At 40.1% G+C, this 12,792-nt stretch overlaps 1 protein-coding gene across 6 annotated transcripts in view; it reads right to left on the bottom strand.

Moving 5' to 3' along the window:
- SPART (spartin) overlaps positions 1–4,291 on the bottom strand; it is a 42,485-nt gene extending 38,194 nt beyond the window's left edge. For 3 of the 6 annotated variants that reach the window (XM_027835232.1, XM_027835236.1, XM_027835237.1), the window contains exon 1: positions 4,055–4,291. In XM_027835232.1, coding sequence (XP_027691033.1) covers positions 4,055–4,079 — 25 coding nt within the window. In that variant the 5' untranslated portion in view covers positions 4,080–4,291. Of the gene's footprint in view, positions 1–3,675; positions 3,888–3,990 lie in introns of all 6 variants that reach the window. The other 3 variants (XM_027835233.1, XM_027835234.1, XM_027835235.1) reach the window with 3 other exon arrangements.
- Positions 4,292–12,792: the final 8,501 nt, after the last annotated feature.

The following is a 12,792-nucleotide window of genomic DNA, read 5'->3' as shown; positions in this document are numbered from 1 at the left end:
TTAGCATAGTGTGTTCTCTTCTTACATACTTTTTCTGTCTTCTCCTTTCCTTCTTCCTTGAAAATAGGACTAATTATTTATTAGAGAATTAAGTACACAATGAGTACTACAAGAAGATTTTTTTAAGTCAATCTATAAAATTCTCTATATGCATGTGGAATTTTTTCCTTTAACACAAAATTCTAATCATCTATATATACCAAAGACTACATGCATATGAGGATATGGAAAGGAATGATCATGTCCTATGCTCATGGAGGCTGAAAGAAAGGGAGTCTTGGGGTAAGGAGAGACCTGGTGATGAGCCACCTCTGACAATTCTAAGTCTTGTAACAATGGGCAAGCCAATTAACGTCTATACCTCCATTTTCCCACCTATATAGTACCTATTTAGTATAGTACCGATCTCATAGGGTTGTGGGGGTCTAATGAGTTAATATATGTGAAAAGAATGTTTTGTAAACCTTAACTTTAAAGTGCTACTAAGTGCTATAAAGTCAGCTATTATTATTCTCCACGAATCAGTTCCAGCAGTATGGAAGACCCTACCCTCCCTGGCCTCTAGCTTTGTATCTCCTTTATTCTTCTGACTTTCAACTCAAAAGTCAATCATCTTTGAACTCAAAGTTCACATCATTTCCCCTACCTGGTGATACTACTGAAGGAGAGTTTGGAGGGGGGAGGCGGAGGCGGAGGCAAGAGAATAAGAGAAAGCTGCTCGGCTCTTTCCTGTGTCTTGAGAATGAATTATAATTATCTCATATTTCATGCTTCCTTCAGAAAATCCTATGAACCACAGCTATTACGTGTCTAAGACTGCATCTGGACTCAGGTCCTCCTGACTGTAACCCAGCGCTCCATCTACTGCACCACCTAGCTGCCAGTTTCCATTAAACTAGGGGTTCTTAAACTTGTTTGTGCGTCATAAGCCCCTTTAGCAGTTTGGGGAAACCCTCTTCACAATGTTTTATTGGCTACATTCGTAATTGAAGGAAATGTTTAGTTTTAGTGAGATGTTAATGAAAATGATGAAACCTAACACTTGGACTCTGTGGGGGGGTCCATGGTCCCAGATTAAGATACCTTGAACTAACCCAGGCTGCTCCTTAATGATTTTGGTTAGAACGTATATGCCATCCACTGGAAAACTTAATAATTTTTTTTCTTTTTAGGCAATTGGAGTTAAGTGACTTGCCCAGGGTCCCACAGCTAGTGTCAAATGTTTGGTCTGAAGCTGGATTTGAACTCAAATCCTCCTGACTTTAGGCCAGTGCTCCATCCACTGCCACCTAGCTGCCCCTAACACTTAATATTTTTTAACGCGCTGTAATATTGAATGACATTTGCTTAATTTTTTTTCTACAACTTTACCAAATATTCTGAATTGGGAAAATGAAAGACAAGCTTGAAAAAACTGAAGAGTTATTAAAAAAACAAAAACAAAAAACAAACCTCAACCCATATATTTTGCCTGTTAAGAGGTTCAATTTCAATTTGGAATCATGCAAGAAAAGTCACTAAATTATTTACATCCTTCGATTCAGAGATTCTCCTACTGTTCTATTTACCTCAAGAAGATTTTTGATAGAAAGACCCATAGGCACAAAAATATTCTGGAAGAGAGATGTTTGTAATAGTAAAAAGCTGGAAACAAAATATGTGCCCAACAATGACTAATGGCTCTTAGGAGATAATGTAGAATAAAGAAAGCAAAGTCAAAAGAATAATGACTACCTAAAAGGTGACAGTGAGAGGCACTAAAAATGCTCAATGTTACATACACAGTTTGGTTCAATTTGAAGGCTCCATCCCTCCTGTTTGTTTTTTTTAAACTCACGTTTTCAGCAAATTTGCTGGGTAATATATGTAAAAAGCTTTGAAAATGTTAACATACTCTTTAAATGCCATTATTAAGATTGTTTGTTGGGATGTGATAAGTGGAAACAAAATGTATAAATAAAAAATAAATTTATATAGCACTTTAAGTTTTACAAAGTGCTTTTCCATCAAGGCAGCAACCCTGTAATGTACTATTAGTCCAATCAGCCCCATTTTACAGATAGATAAATTTAGGCTTTAGGGAAGCCAATTTGCTCAAGATCACTCAGCTAATAAGTAGCAGGGCTAGGTCTTAAAACCAGGTCCTCTAACTCTAAATCCAGTGCTCTTTCCACATCCCTGAAGCTTCAAATAGATTTTGCTTAAATACTCATTTCAATATTAACAGCAGCAAAAGTTTCTCTGCTTGCTCCCACTTCAAGTTTTTCATAAAATCAATACTTTTGTTTCATTTTAATGACTAAAAGGCAGGAATGATACCTTGGAGATTCATGATATTGCATCCTCAAAATCATTTTTTCCACTGAGATTCAAATTATTTCTTAAAAGTATATATTATATGAGTACATATCTACTTATATTTTTGAGGTTTCTACTTCAAACAAAATGCAGAGCCTCAAACATAGTGAAGAAATGGAGTCATAAGTAAAGGAATGGAAGGGCACAAAGACTTAGGTACCTTATTTAAACATTCAAAATCAAAGGGGGGCTATTAGCCATGCATTGACTACAGACACAGATAAGTTGCAAGATAAATAGCACCATACTCACTAATTATGATCCAGAAAGACACAAATGTGTTAACATAAATATGAGGAAAGTATTAATTCCTGACATTTCCACTAGTTTTGCTGATGGTAATTATGCCTTTTATTTTGCTGGTGCCCTGTCCTGCAATTTTCCCCTACCAGTTATAACAATCACCAGATTGTATCCATTAGATTGTAAACTCCCTGAAGACAGAGACTGTCTCAGGCTTCTTTTTGTATTCCTACAGCTTAGCTAGGTGCCTGCAAGTTTATTTGTTGTTGTTGTTCGTCCTTTGTTCTCCAAGAGAACATCAGGAAGATGATGACATGACTTGCAAATGAATTGGATTTACGTGAGGGAGGGCTGCGCAAAGTCACCAAAGTCACTTTCTCCTCTGGAGCCATCTGGGTCTAGCGGCAAGATAAAGATCAGGAGGACTGGAGATAACCCAGAGCCAAAAAAAGTTTATTTAATTAAATCACCAAGATCAAAGTGGGAGGGGGTTTGTGAGGTTGGAGGTGGGGGGACTAATTCTTTTTTGTGGGACTCCAGGTCTCTAACGAAGAGTCAGACACGACTGAACAACAACAAAGGATCCTACTGGGCCAAAATAGGGTTTTTCTTTAAATGTGGGGTGGAGGGGGGGGGGCGGTTAGAGAGGCGGGGGAGGAAATCAGCCTGATCTCCACTGGTGCGACAGACCAGAAAGCAGTCTCCCAACTTGCTGACTACACCAGAATGGATCCGATTTCCACAATGTATTCTGCCTAAAGAGATGCCTTTGGACAGCGAGCTCAACTGCACATTCCTGGCTTCCCGACCCTGCGGGGTGGGGAGGGGGGCTGGGGCTGGGGGTGGGGGCAGGCAGCGATACGCTGACTCAGCAGTTCGGCACGCCCCTTTCTCTGCTCCCCCCTCCCCCCAACACACAGACACAGACACACACAGACACATACATACATACATACACACACACCCCCCGCCCGAGTCTCTTTCCCGCTGACTCGGCACGTGCCCGCACCGGGGGCTCTACGCCGGGAAAGCCGACAGTCTCCGGGCTGCACTCGGAACTCGCCCCGCTTTTACCTGTCAAACCTCTGGCTCCTCAGCGCCAGCTCTCAGAGAGACGGAGATACCAGCTGGATGCCGGCGGGCACTGACCGTCCAGGGCCACCTGACCCGACCAGCCCGTACCCCGCACTCTCGGGGTGGGGGTGGGGGGAATTCCTTAGTTCTCCGCGCCCCGCTCCCCCGCCTCTCGGTCAGGCGAGGCTCGTGACATCAGCCCAACAAGCGTCCTAGGGAGGGGGGAGGACAGGCTCAATCCCTCCCCTCGACACCCCGACGCCCGCGGCCCGGCCGGCCCTCTCCCAACGGCCGAGCTCGAACCCTCTCCCTCACCCAGGGCCCGCGGCTTGGCGGCCAGCTCCCCGAAACTTGAGCTTTCCTCTCGGGTGTCACCCACCCGGCGGGATTTCCCACTCGGCCATCGCCCGATTACCTCCGCCCCCTCTTGTAGCCTTTCTCCTCTCCAAGCCCTTCACCCCCAAGGACGTCTAAAACCTTCACCCCCGGCTGCTCGGGACGAGGGTGAAGACCGAGACCAGAGAGCGCGTGACTGGAATCTCCGCGCGAGAACTAGAGCCAAAGCCGGCCAGTGGCTTCGGCTTTATTTACTACTGACTCGGCCTAGGCCGCCTACAACCCCGCCCCCTCCTTTCCTATGTCCGTTTCCCCTCCTCCCGCTCCCCCCGCCACCTCCACCCCCGCGCAGGCGCCCTGGAGACTGCTGAGCCTAGCTGCGGGGCGGAGTCGTTCTGGACCGCTTAGTCCCGGGCGCTTTGAACTTGGAGTGTTAGAAATAAAACAGTGAGCGACCGCCTCGGGCCACTAGAGGGCACACTTGAGGTAGTTGTCCGTCTCCCGCTTCTCCGTTAGGGGGTGGTATTTTTAAAATAGTATTTGCTATTATTTGCTTCTTGGGTTGTATTATTATTATAATAGCTTGCATTTATATAGCGCTTTAAAATTTGGAATGCTCTTTAATCTGCTTAATACGAATTACCTATTATTGTATATAAGTTATATATATAATTTAGAAATATTCGTGTTGTATTACTATTGCTATAAATATTTTGTATTTTTAAGAGGAAATTGTCAAGTTCTAATGCCCTGCAGATTTTCTGAATGGATAATTACAACATTAAATAAAACATTTCCCTGGAAAGATCCCACAAGGTGTAGTTTCTTTTGGGGACATCAGTGCACCCACTGATATAGCTTTGTGGCTATGGAAGTGACAACCTCCCTGGGGCCCAATTTTTTCCTTCTTGTGAAATAGGTATATAAACATTATACACTTTATAAACATTAAAGTACTATGTAAATGTCAATTATCTTTACAGAAATTAAAGGTAAACTAGGTTGTGTAAATTAAGAGTATTGCCTATACATCCTACCTATCTCCTGATAGAGAAGTAATGGATTCAGGGTAGTGAATGAAATGTATATTTTTTTGGACATGGCCATTAAGAGGGTTTTTGGTTTTTGTTTTTTGCCCCGGGGAAGGGAGGTATTATTTATTTATTTATTTATTTATTTATTCATTTATTTTTTTTTTTAGTGAGGCAATCTGGGTTAAGTGACTTGCCCAAGGTCACACAGCTAGTACATGTCAAGTGTTTGGTCTGAGGCCGGATTTGAACTCAGGTCCTCCTGACTTCACGGCTGGTGCTCTATCCACTGCGCCACCTAGCTGCCCCTATAATTGATTTTTGTTTATTAAAAAAATAAAAAATTTTAAGTGGTATCTTCAGAGAGTGTCGAGGAATCTTAGTAAATGAAAAATTAGGTAATTTTTTCTAATAATTTAAAAAAATTGTAATGTCATTTGGCTAGGAAGGAGAAAGAGTAGAATTTACATCCCTCCCTCAAAATTATCTATTTCTTCAAAGTGCCTCAAAATCTGCAATAAACTTTAGATAAAAGATAGGCCTCAGTGTCCTACAGAGAAAAATTAATCTTCTACCATTGATCAAAACATTTTCAGATTCAGTCTTTTAAAGAGATATTTTAAAATTGTGTTTGAAAAACATAGCAATATAAGGCTTTTTTAAAGGGCAAAGATGAGGCTTGATTGAGTCACTTAATTACCCTGTCTCACTTGACAGGATGTTACCTGCTATGTTACCTGTTACTTTTGACAGATGAGAACAAGCAACCAGAGGTCTGAATATGGTAAAACCTATTGGAAGTTGCAGGAATGTAGAAAGAGCAGTGGATTTAGAATTAAAAGACCTGGTTTTGAGACCTAGCCCTGCTGCTTATAAGCTAGGTAACCTTAGATGAGTCAGGCTTTTATTTATCTATAAAATGGGGCATATAGGACATTAGAGGACTGCTGCCATGATGAAAAAGCACTTTGTAAAACTTTAAAGTGCTATAAAAATTTATTTTGTCAGTTGACAAAACTTTTTCTTTTTTTTGTTAAAGGTTTCTTGATACATTTTGTTTCCCTTTATGATATCCCACAAACACTCCTAATGATGACATTTGTATAATATTTTAATGTTTTCAAAGCATTTTATATATATTTACATATATATAGCAAAAATGATGAAAACAGGAGGGATGGATTCTTCAAATTTGAACCATACTATAGTTCTAACATTGAGCACTGTATTTGACTAGAGTTTGGGTGCCTCTCACTGTTAACCTTTTTAAACATTGTAGTCTTTGAACTTTTGACTTTGATTCCTTTACTGTGAATTATCTCGTAAAAACATTAGCCATTTTTAAGCAAATTTTGTTTTAAGCAAAATTTGTTAAGCAAATTCACAGATATTGCTGTTCTGGAATGGTTTTGTGTCTGTGGGTCTTTTCTTTCTGTCAATAATCTTCTTGAGGTAAATAGTCCCAGTAGTTGAATCTCTGTGCAAAGGGATATAAATAATTTAGTGACTTTTCTTTGTAATTCCAAATCAACCATAACCTTTAGTCTAGGTGCGAAAATTCCTTGATCAGTGTAGAAGTCATTAAAAGCCATTAATTAAAGGGAATATCTTTATACTGAAAGTATTGCTAGTCTTTCTTTTTTTAAAAATACATACATACAAGGCAGAGCCAAGATGTCAGAGTAAAAGCAGTGACTTGCTTGAGCTCCTCCAAATACCTGTAAAAAATGACTCTAAACAAATTCTAAAGCATCAGAACCCACAAAAAGACAGAGTGAAACAAATTTCTAGCCCAAGACAACCTGGGTGGTTGATTGGAAAGGTCTATTATGCCAGGCTGGGAGAGGAAGAGCTTGGGTGGTCAGGCAAAACAGGCCTTGGTGTACCTGGAGCAGGCCTCAGAGGACTGAATCACAGGCAGTTGTGGTGGTTTCCAGACTTCTCAACCACTAATGCCAAAGACAACTTAGAAGGTCAGTAGGAAAAATCTGTGACCATGGTGAGAGAGAAACTAGGTCCCAGCCCCAGTCCTGGCACAGCCCTGGGGTGGCGGCTGCTTCCCAAGCTCTGGGCCCACAGACTGAGGGGGAAATTGAGTGGCTGATCAGAGGGGGATTGCAGGCATCTCTTTGCTGGTGCTGAGGCAGGAATCTCTTACTTTGCCCTTGCTTAGATCTGGGTCACAGTTCTGAGTGGTGATCCTGGGGTGAGGAGGAGCACTGGTGTGGTGGAGCTTGTAGTAGCAGTGGAGAAGGAATCCTCCTCACAGTTCCAAGGCAGAAGAGTGCTTATGGTCACTCATAGACCAGAGAACAGGCCAGGAAAGGAGTAAACACCTCGCCCCTGATCATACCACCTTGGAAGAACTAAAAATTTACAGGTCTGTAGAATTTCTGAAAACAGCTACACAGAACCCCCCCAAGCTTGGGACAGTACATTCTCCACACTGGAAGCAGACCCCTGCCTTAACAAAGAGTTTAATAGTCAAGTAATTGTCTGGGAACACGAGCAAACTGTGCAAAAAAGTCAGACCATAGAATCGTTCTTTGGTGACAAAGAAAATCAAAACATTCAACCAGAAGAAGACAACAAAGTCAAAGCTCCTACATCCAAAGCCTCCAAGAAAAATATGAATCAGTCACAAGCCATGGAAGAGCTCAAAAAGGATCTTGAGAAACAAATGAGAGTAGAGGAAAAACTGGGAAGAGAAATGAGAGTGATGCAAGAAAATCATGAAAAACAAGTTAACAGCTTGCTAAAGGAGACCCAAAAAATACTGAAGAAAATACCACCTTAAAAAGTAGCCTAGCCCAAATAGCAAAAGAGGTCCAAAAAGCCAATAAGGAGAAGAATGCCTTCAAAAACAGAATTGGCCAGATGGAAAAGGAAGTCCAAAAGCTCACTGAAGAAAATACTTCCTTAAAAATTAAAATGGAACCAAATGGAAGCTAGTGATTTCATGAGAAATCAAGACGTTGTAAAACAAAACCAAAAGAATGAAAAAATAGAAAACAATGTGAAATATCTCATTGGAAAAACAACTGACCTGGAAAATAGATACAGGAGAGATAATTTAAAAATTATTGGACTAACCTGAAAACCAATGATTTAAAAAAAGAGCCTAGACATCATCTTTCAAGAAATGATCAAGGAAAACTGCCCTGATATTCTAGAGCTAGAGGGTAAAATAGAAATGGAAAGAATCCACTGATCACCTCTTGAAAGAGATCCCCAAAGGAAAACTCCTAGGAATATTGTAGCCAAATTCCAGAGTTCCCAGGTCAAGGAGAAAATATTGCAAGCAGCTAGAAAGAAATAATTCAAGTATCGTGGAAACACAATCAGGATAACACAAGATTTAGCAACTTCTACATTAAGGGATCAGAGGGCTTGGAATATAATATTCCAAAGTGCAAAGGAGATAGGATTACAACCAAGAATCACGTACCCAGCAAAACTGAGTATAATCCTGCAGAGGAAATAGCAGACTTGCAAGCATTCTTGATGAAAAGACCAGAGCTGAATAGAAAATTTGACTTTCAAATCCAATACTCAAGAGAAACATGAAGAGGTAAATAGGAAAGAGAAATCATAAGGGACTTACTAATGTTGAACTGTGTACATTCCTGCATGGAAAGACAATATTTGTAACTCATGAGACTTTTGTCAGTATTAGGGTAATTGAAGGGAAAAAAATTATATGTATGTATATATAGATAGATAAATAGAAGGCATAGGGTGAGTTGAAGATGAAGAGTTGATATCTGGAGAATAAAATTAAGGGTTGAGAGAGGATTATATTGGGAGAAGGAGAAAGGGAGAGGTAGAATGGGGTAAATCATCTCACCTAAAACAGACAAGAAAAGGCTTTTACAGTGGAGGGGAATTGGGGGAAGGTAAGAGGGAATGAGTCAATCTTATTCTCATAGGATTTGGCTTAAGGAGGGAATAGCATATACACTCACTTGGATATGGAAATCTATCTTACCCTACAGAAAAATAGGGGGGAAAGGGGACAAGAGAGCAGGGGGATGAGAGAGGGGAGGGCATAATGGAGGAGGGGGTAATCAGAAGCAAACACTTCTAAGGAGTGTCAGGGTCAAAACAGAGAATAGAATAAATGGGAGGGCGGGATAGGATGAAGGGAAATATACTTAGTTTTTCACAACATGACTACTATGGAAGTGTTTTGCATGACTATACATGTATAACCTGTATTGAGTTGCTTGCCTTCTCAATGAGGGTGTGTGGGGAGGGAGGAAGGGAGAAAATTTGGAACCCAAAGTTTTAAAAACAAATTTTAAAAAATTGTTTTCAAATGCAACTGGGAAATAAGATATACAGGTAATGGGGTATAGAAATCTATCCTGTCCTACGGGAAAATTGAAGGGGAAGGGAATAAGAGAAGGGGGGGAGATAGAAGGGAAAGCAGATTAGGGGAAGGGGTATTCAGAATGCATGCTTTCTTGGGGTAGGAGGAGGGATGAGATGGCGAGAAAATTTGGAACTCACAAACTTGTGGAAGTGAATGTTGAAAACTAAAAATTAAATTTAAAAATTAAAAATTAAAAAAATACATACATGTATTTCCTTAAATACTTCCCAATCACATGTGAAAAGTTTTTTGACATTCATTTTTAAAAATTTTGAGTTCTGAATTCTTTCTTTCCCTCTCATCCCTCCTCTCTCCTTGAGAAGGCAAGAAATTTGATGTTGATTATACAAGTGAAGTCATGCGAAACACATTTCCATATTAGCCATTTTGCAAGAGCAAACACACACACACACCAAACAAGCAAAATAAATGAATGAAGTATGCTTCAATCCCTATTCAGAGTTCATCAGTTCTCCCTTTGGAGGTGAATAGCATTTTTTATCATGAGTGCTTTGGAATTGTCTTGGATCATTGTCTCTATCAGAATGTTACTGTGTACATTGTTCTTTTGGTTCTGCTTATTTTCTCTGAGTTCATATAAGTCTTCCCAGGTTTTTCTGAAATCATCCTCTTCATTATTTTCTATGGTACAATAGTATTCCATCACAATCATGTAACACAAAACGTTCAGCCATTTCCCAATTGATGGACATCCCATTAATTTCCAATTCTTTGCCACCACAAAAAGACTGACTATAAATATGTTTGTACATATAGATCCTTTTCTCTTTTCTTTGGGATACACAGCTAGTAGTGATGTTACTAGGTCACAGGGTATGCATATATACAGGGTAACCTTTCTGGAGAACAGTTTGGAACTATGCTAAAAAAAAGTCACTAAACTATGCATACCCTTTGACCCAGTGATACCTCTTCTAGGCCTGTACCTCAGAGAGATCAGAGAAGAAGGAAAATGTCCCAAATGTTTAAAAATACAGTAGCTCTTTTTGTAGTGAACAAGAACTGGAAACTAAGGATGTGCCCATCAAGTTGGGAATAGCTAAACTAATTATGGTATATGAATGTAATAAAATATTATTTTGCCTAAGAAATTATGAAGAGGATAGTTTCAGAGAAACCTGGAAGTAGTTTTATCAACTGACGTAGAGTGACGTGAGCAGAACCAGGAGAATAATTTATACAATAATGACAACATTGTAAAGAGAGGCAACTTTGAAAAACTTAAGAACTCTAATCAAAGTAATAACTCACCATAATTCTAGAAGACCAAAGAAGAAAACTGAATGAATGAAAGCATAAAATACTTACTATGTGCAAAGCACTATGCTAAACATTAGGGATACAAATAGAAAGATAATTCCTGCTCTCAAGGGGCTTACATTCTAATGGGGGAGGCAACATATATGGAAGGTCTCAGCTGCAAGTCAGATGGAAAGGTCCCATGATCCTTAGGGCACTGAAGCAAGGCATATGATAGTACCTTTTATTTAATGTTTCACTGACAAAATCATATCGGTTTCTGATGTAGAACCATTTAACAATGCCAAGGACTTCTGTGAAAAGAATTTTATTTTCTGGGTCTTCAGAAGCTATAGCTATAGCACCTACAGGAGCAGTTGCCTGGTTGTGTCTCCACAATGGTTTCTTCTCAGTATGGTGGCTCTGGTCATGGGACTGGAAGCATTGGTTTTCTAAAAGCTCTTGGGTTCTGGATCCTCAGCTATCTCCATCAGGGTTTGAGAGGAGATAGTACTTCACCATCTCCCAACAGAGAGGTGATGGACTCAGGATGCAGAATGAGACTTTTTTGGGGGGTGGGGGAGGAAGGCCAATCTTATAATTTGTTTTTCTTGACTATTTTATAAAACTATGCATATTTACTACAAGGGGTGGGGTTTTTTCCCTTTAAAATTGGGGGCAGGGTGAAGAAAGAAAATACTTGCCTGATAATTTTTGACTAAATTTTAAAATTCAAACTTAATTTAAATTAAAAAAAAATCCCAGGTATTTCAGGGGTCCAAAAAAAAGTATAGTGCTATTCAGAGATAACTTGTTCATGCCTTATGGGTGATCTATAAAATAGCAAGCCAATTCAGAACCTCGTAATTCAAGTGTATAACAATATCAAGGGGAGAGAGAGAGCTATTCTAATCTAGTCCCTGAGAAAGAATTGCTTTTTGGGGAATGGGGGGGATGGGGAAGGACTGTAGTCATCACTGTGAGCACTATACCACAAACTGATACCTGTAGTTATTTCTTAGTTGTTAGGAGATATTAGACTACTTCTCATTGTCAACAGGTCTGACTTCCACTGTATGTTCAGTTGCAGCATCCTGATTGGCTTATGTTATCATAGATCTTATCAGGGCAATAGATACTATTTTTTTTCCACTAGTTAGACTGCTAGAAGTTGTCTAGAAACCAAATGTTATTGGAGCAGGAGGTATATGTTTCACAGCTACGAAAGTAGCTGAGTAGCACTTCTACTTGTAAACTTCACTGCCTTCATTAATACATTATCCCTCCCTGCTCCTGCTTCATCCATAATGGATGATGCTAATAGTAGGAATTTCAAACACTAGAACAAACTAGAAGAGGAAAAAGATTTTAGTTTTGGGAGCTTTACAAATCATACTAGTTAAAAATCTTTATGCTCACTTGTGTTGTTGTTATTGTCAAAGAGATACTGGTTTGTTTGGTTTTTTTTCTTCCTGCTAAATTAGCCTGCTGAATAGCACAAAGACACCAGCAAGTCATGAATACTAGATAGATTCCCTGGGGTATGGCATAGTGGATGGAATGCTGTCAGTGAGGGACTTTTGTCTGTGTAGCCACAGAACTTAGCCCAGTGCTTGGGACATAGTAGGCATTTAATAAGTGCTTGTTGACTAATTGATAAACTACTTCAGCCACTTGATTCTTAACAAGTCACTTAACTCATTGTGCTTGTTTCCTTGTTTCACCTACCTCAGAGTTGTGAGGATCCAATGATATATGTAAAGTATTTTCTAAACCTTAAAGTGCCATGTAAACATGAACTACAGGGGGAAGAGAGGGGCAAGCCAAGATGCTGGAGTAGAGAAAACACTACAGCTGAGCTCTCCCAATATTTCCCTCCAAAAAACTAAAATAATGCCTCAAATTGAATTGGGGAGTGACAGAGCCAACAAAAAGTCAAGGTGAGACATTCTTCTAACCCAAGACATCGTAGGAGGTGGGAAGGAGAGATCTGTGACACAAAGGTGGAGGCTGGTGTGAAGCTCGTGTGGATGCAGCACCAGTGGTAGGACTTTGTGGTAGCAACAGCGGCAGCAGCAGCAGCATTAGGAGCTCTCAAGTCAGAGATGGTAAGGG

Source organism: Vombatus ursinus, unplaced genomic scaffold, assembly GCF_900497805.2.
Source record: "Vombatus ursinus unplaced genomic scaffold, bare-nosed wombat genome assembly UNPS02014813.1, whole genome shotgun sequence".
In the NCBI taxonomy this organism is placed as follows: Eukaryota; Metazoa; Chordata; class Mammalia; order Diprotodontia; family Vombatidae; genus Vombatus; species Vombatus ursinus.
Note: the sequence above shows the minus strand (reverse complement) of the source record. Positions and strands in the feature narration are given on the sequence as shown.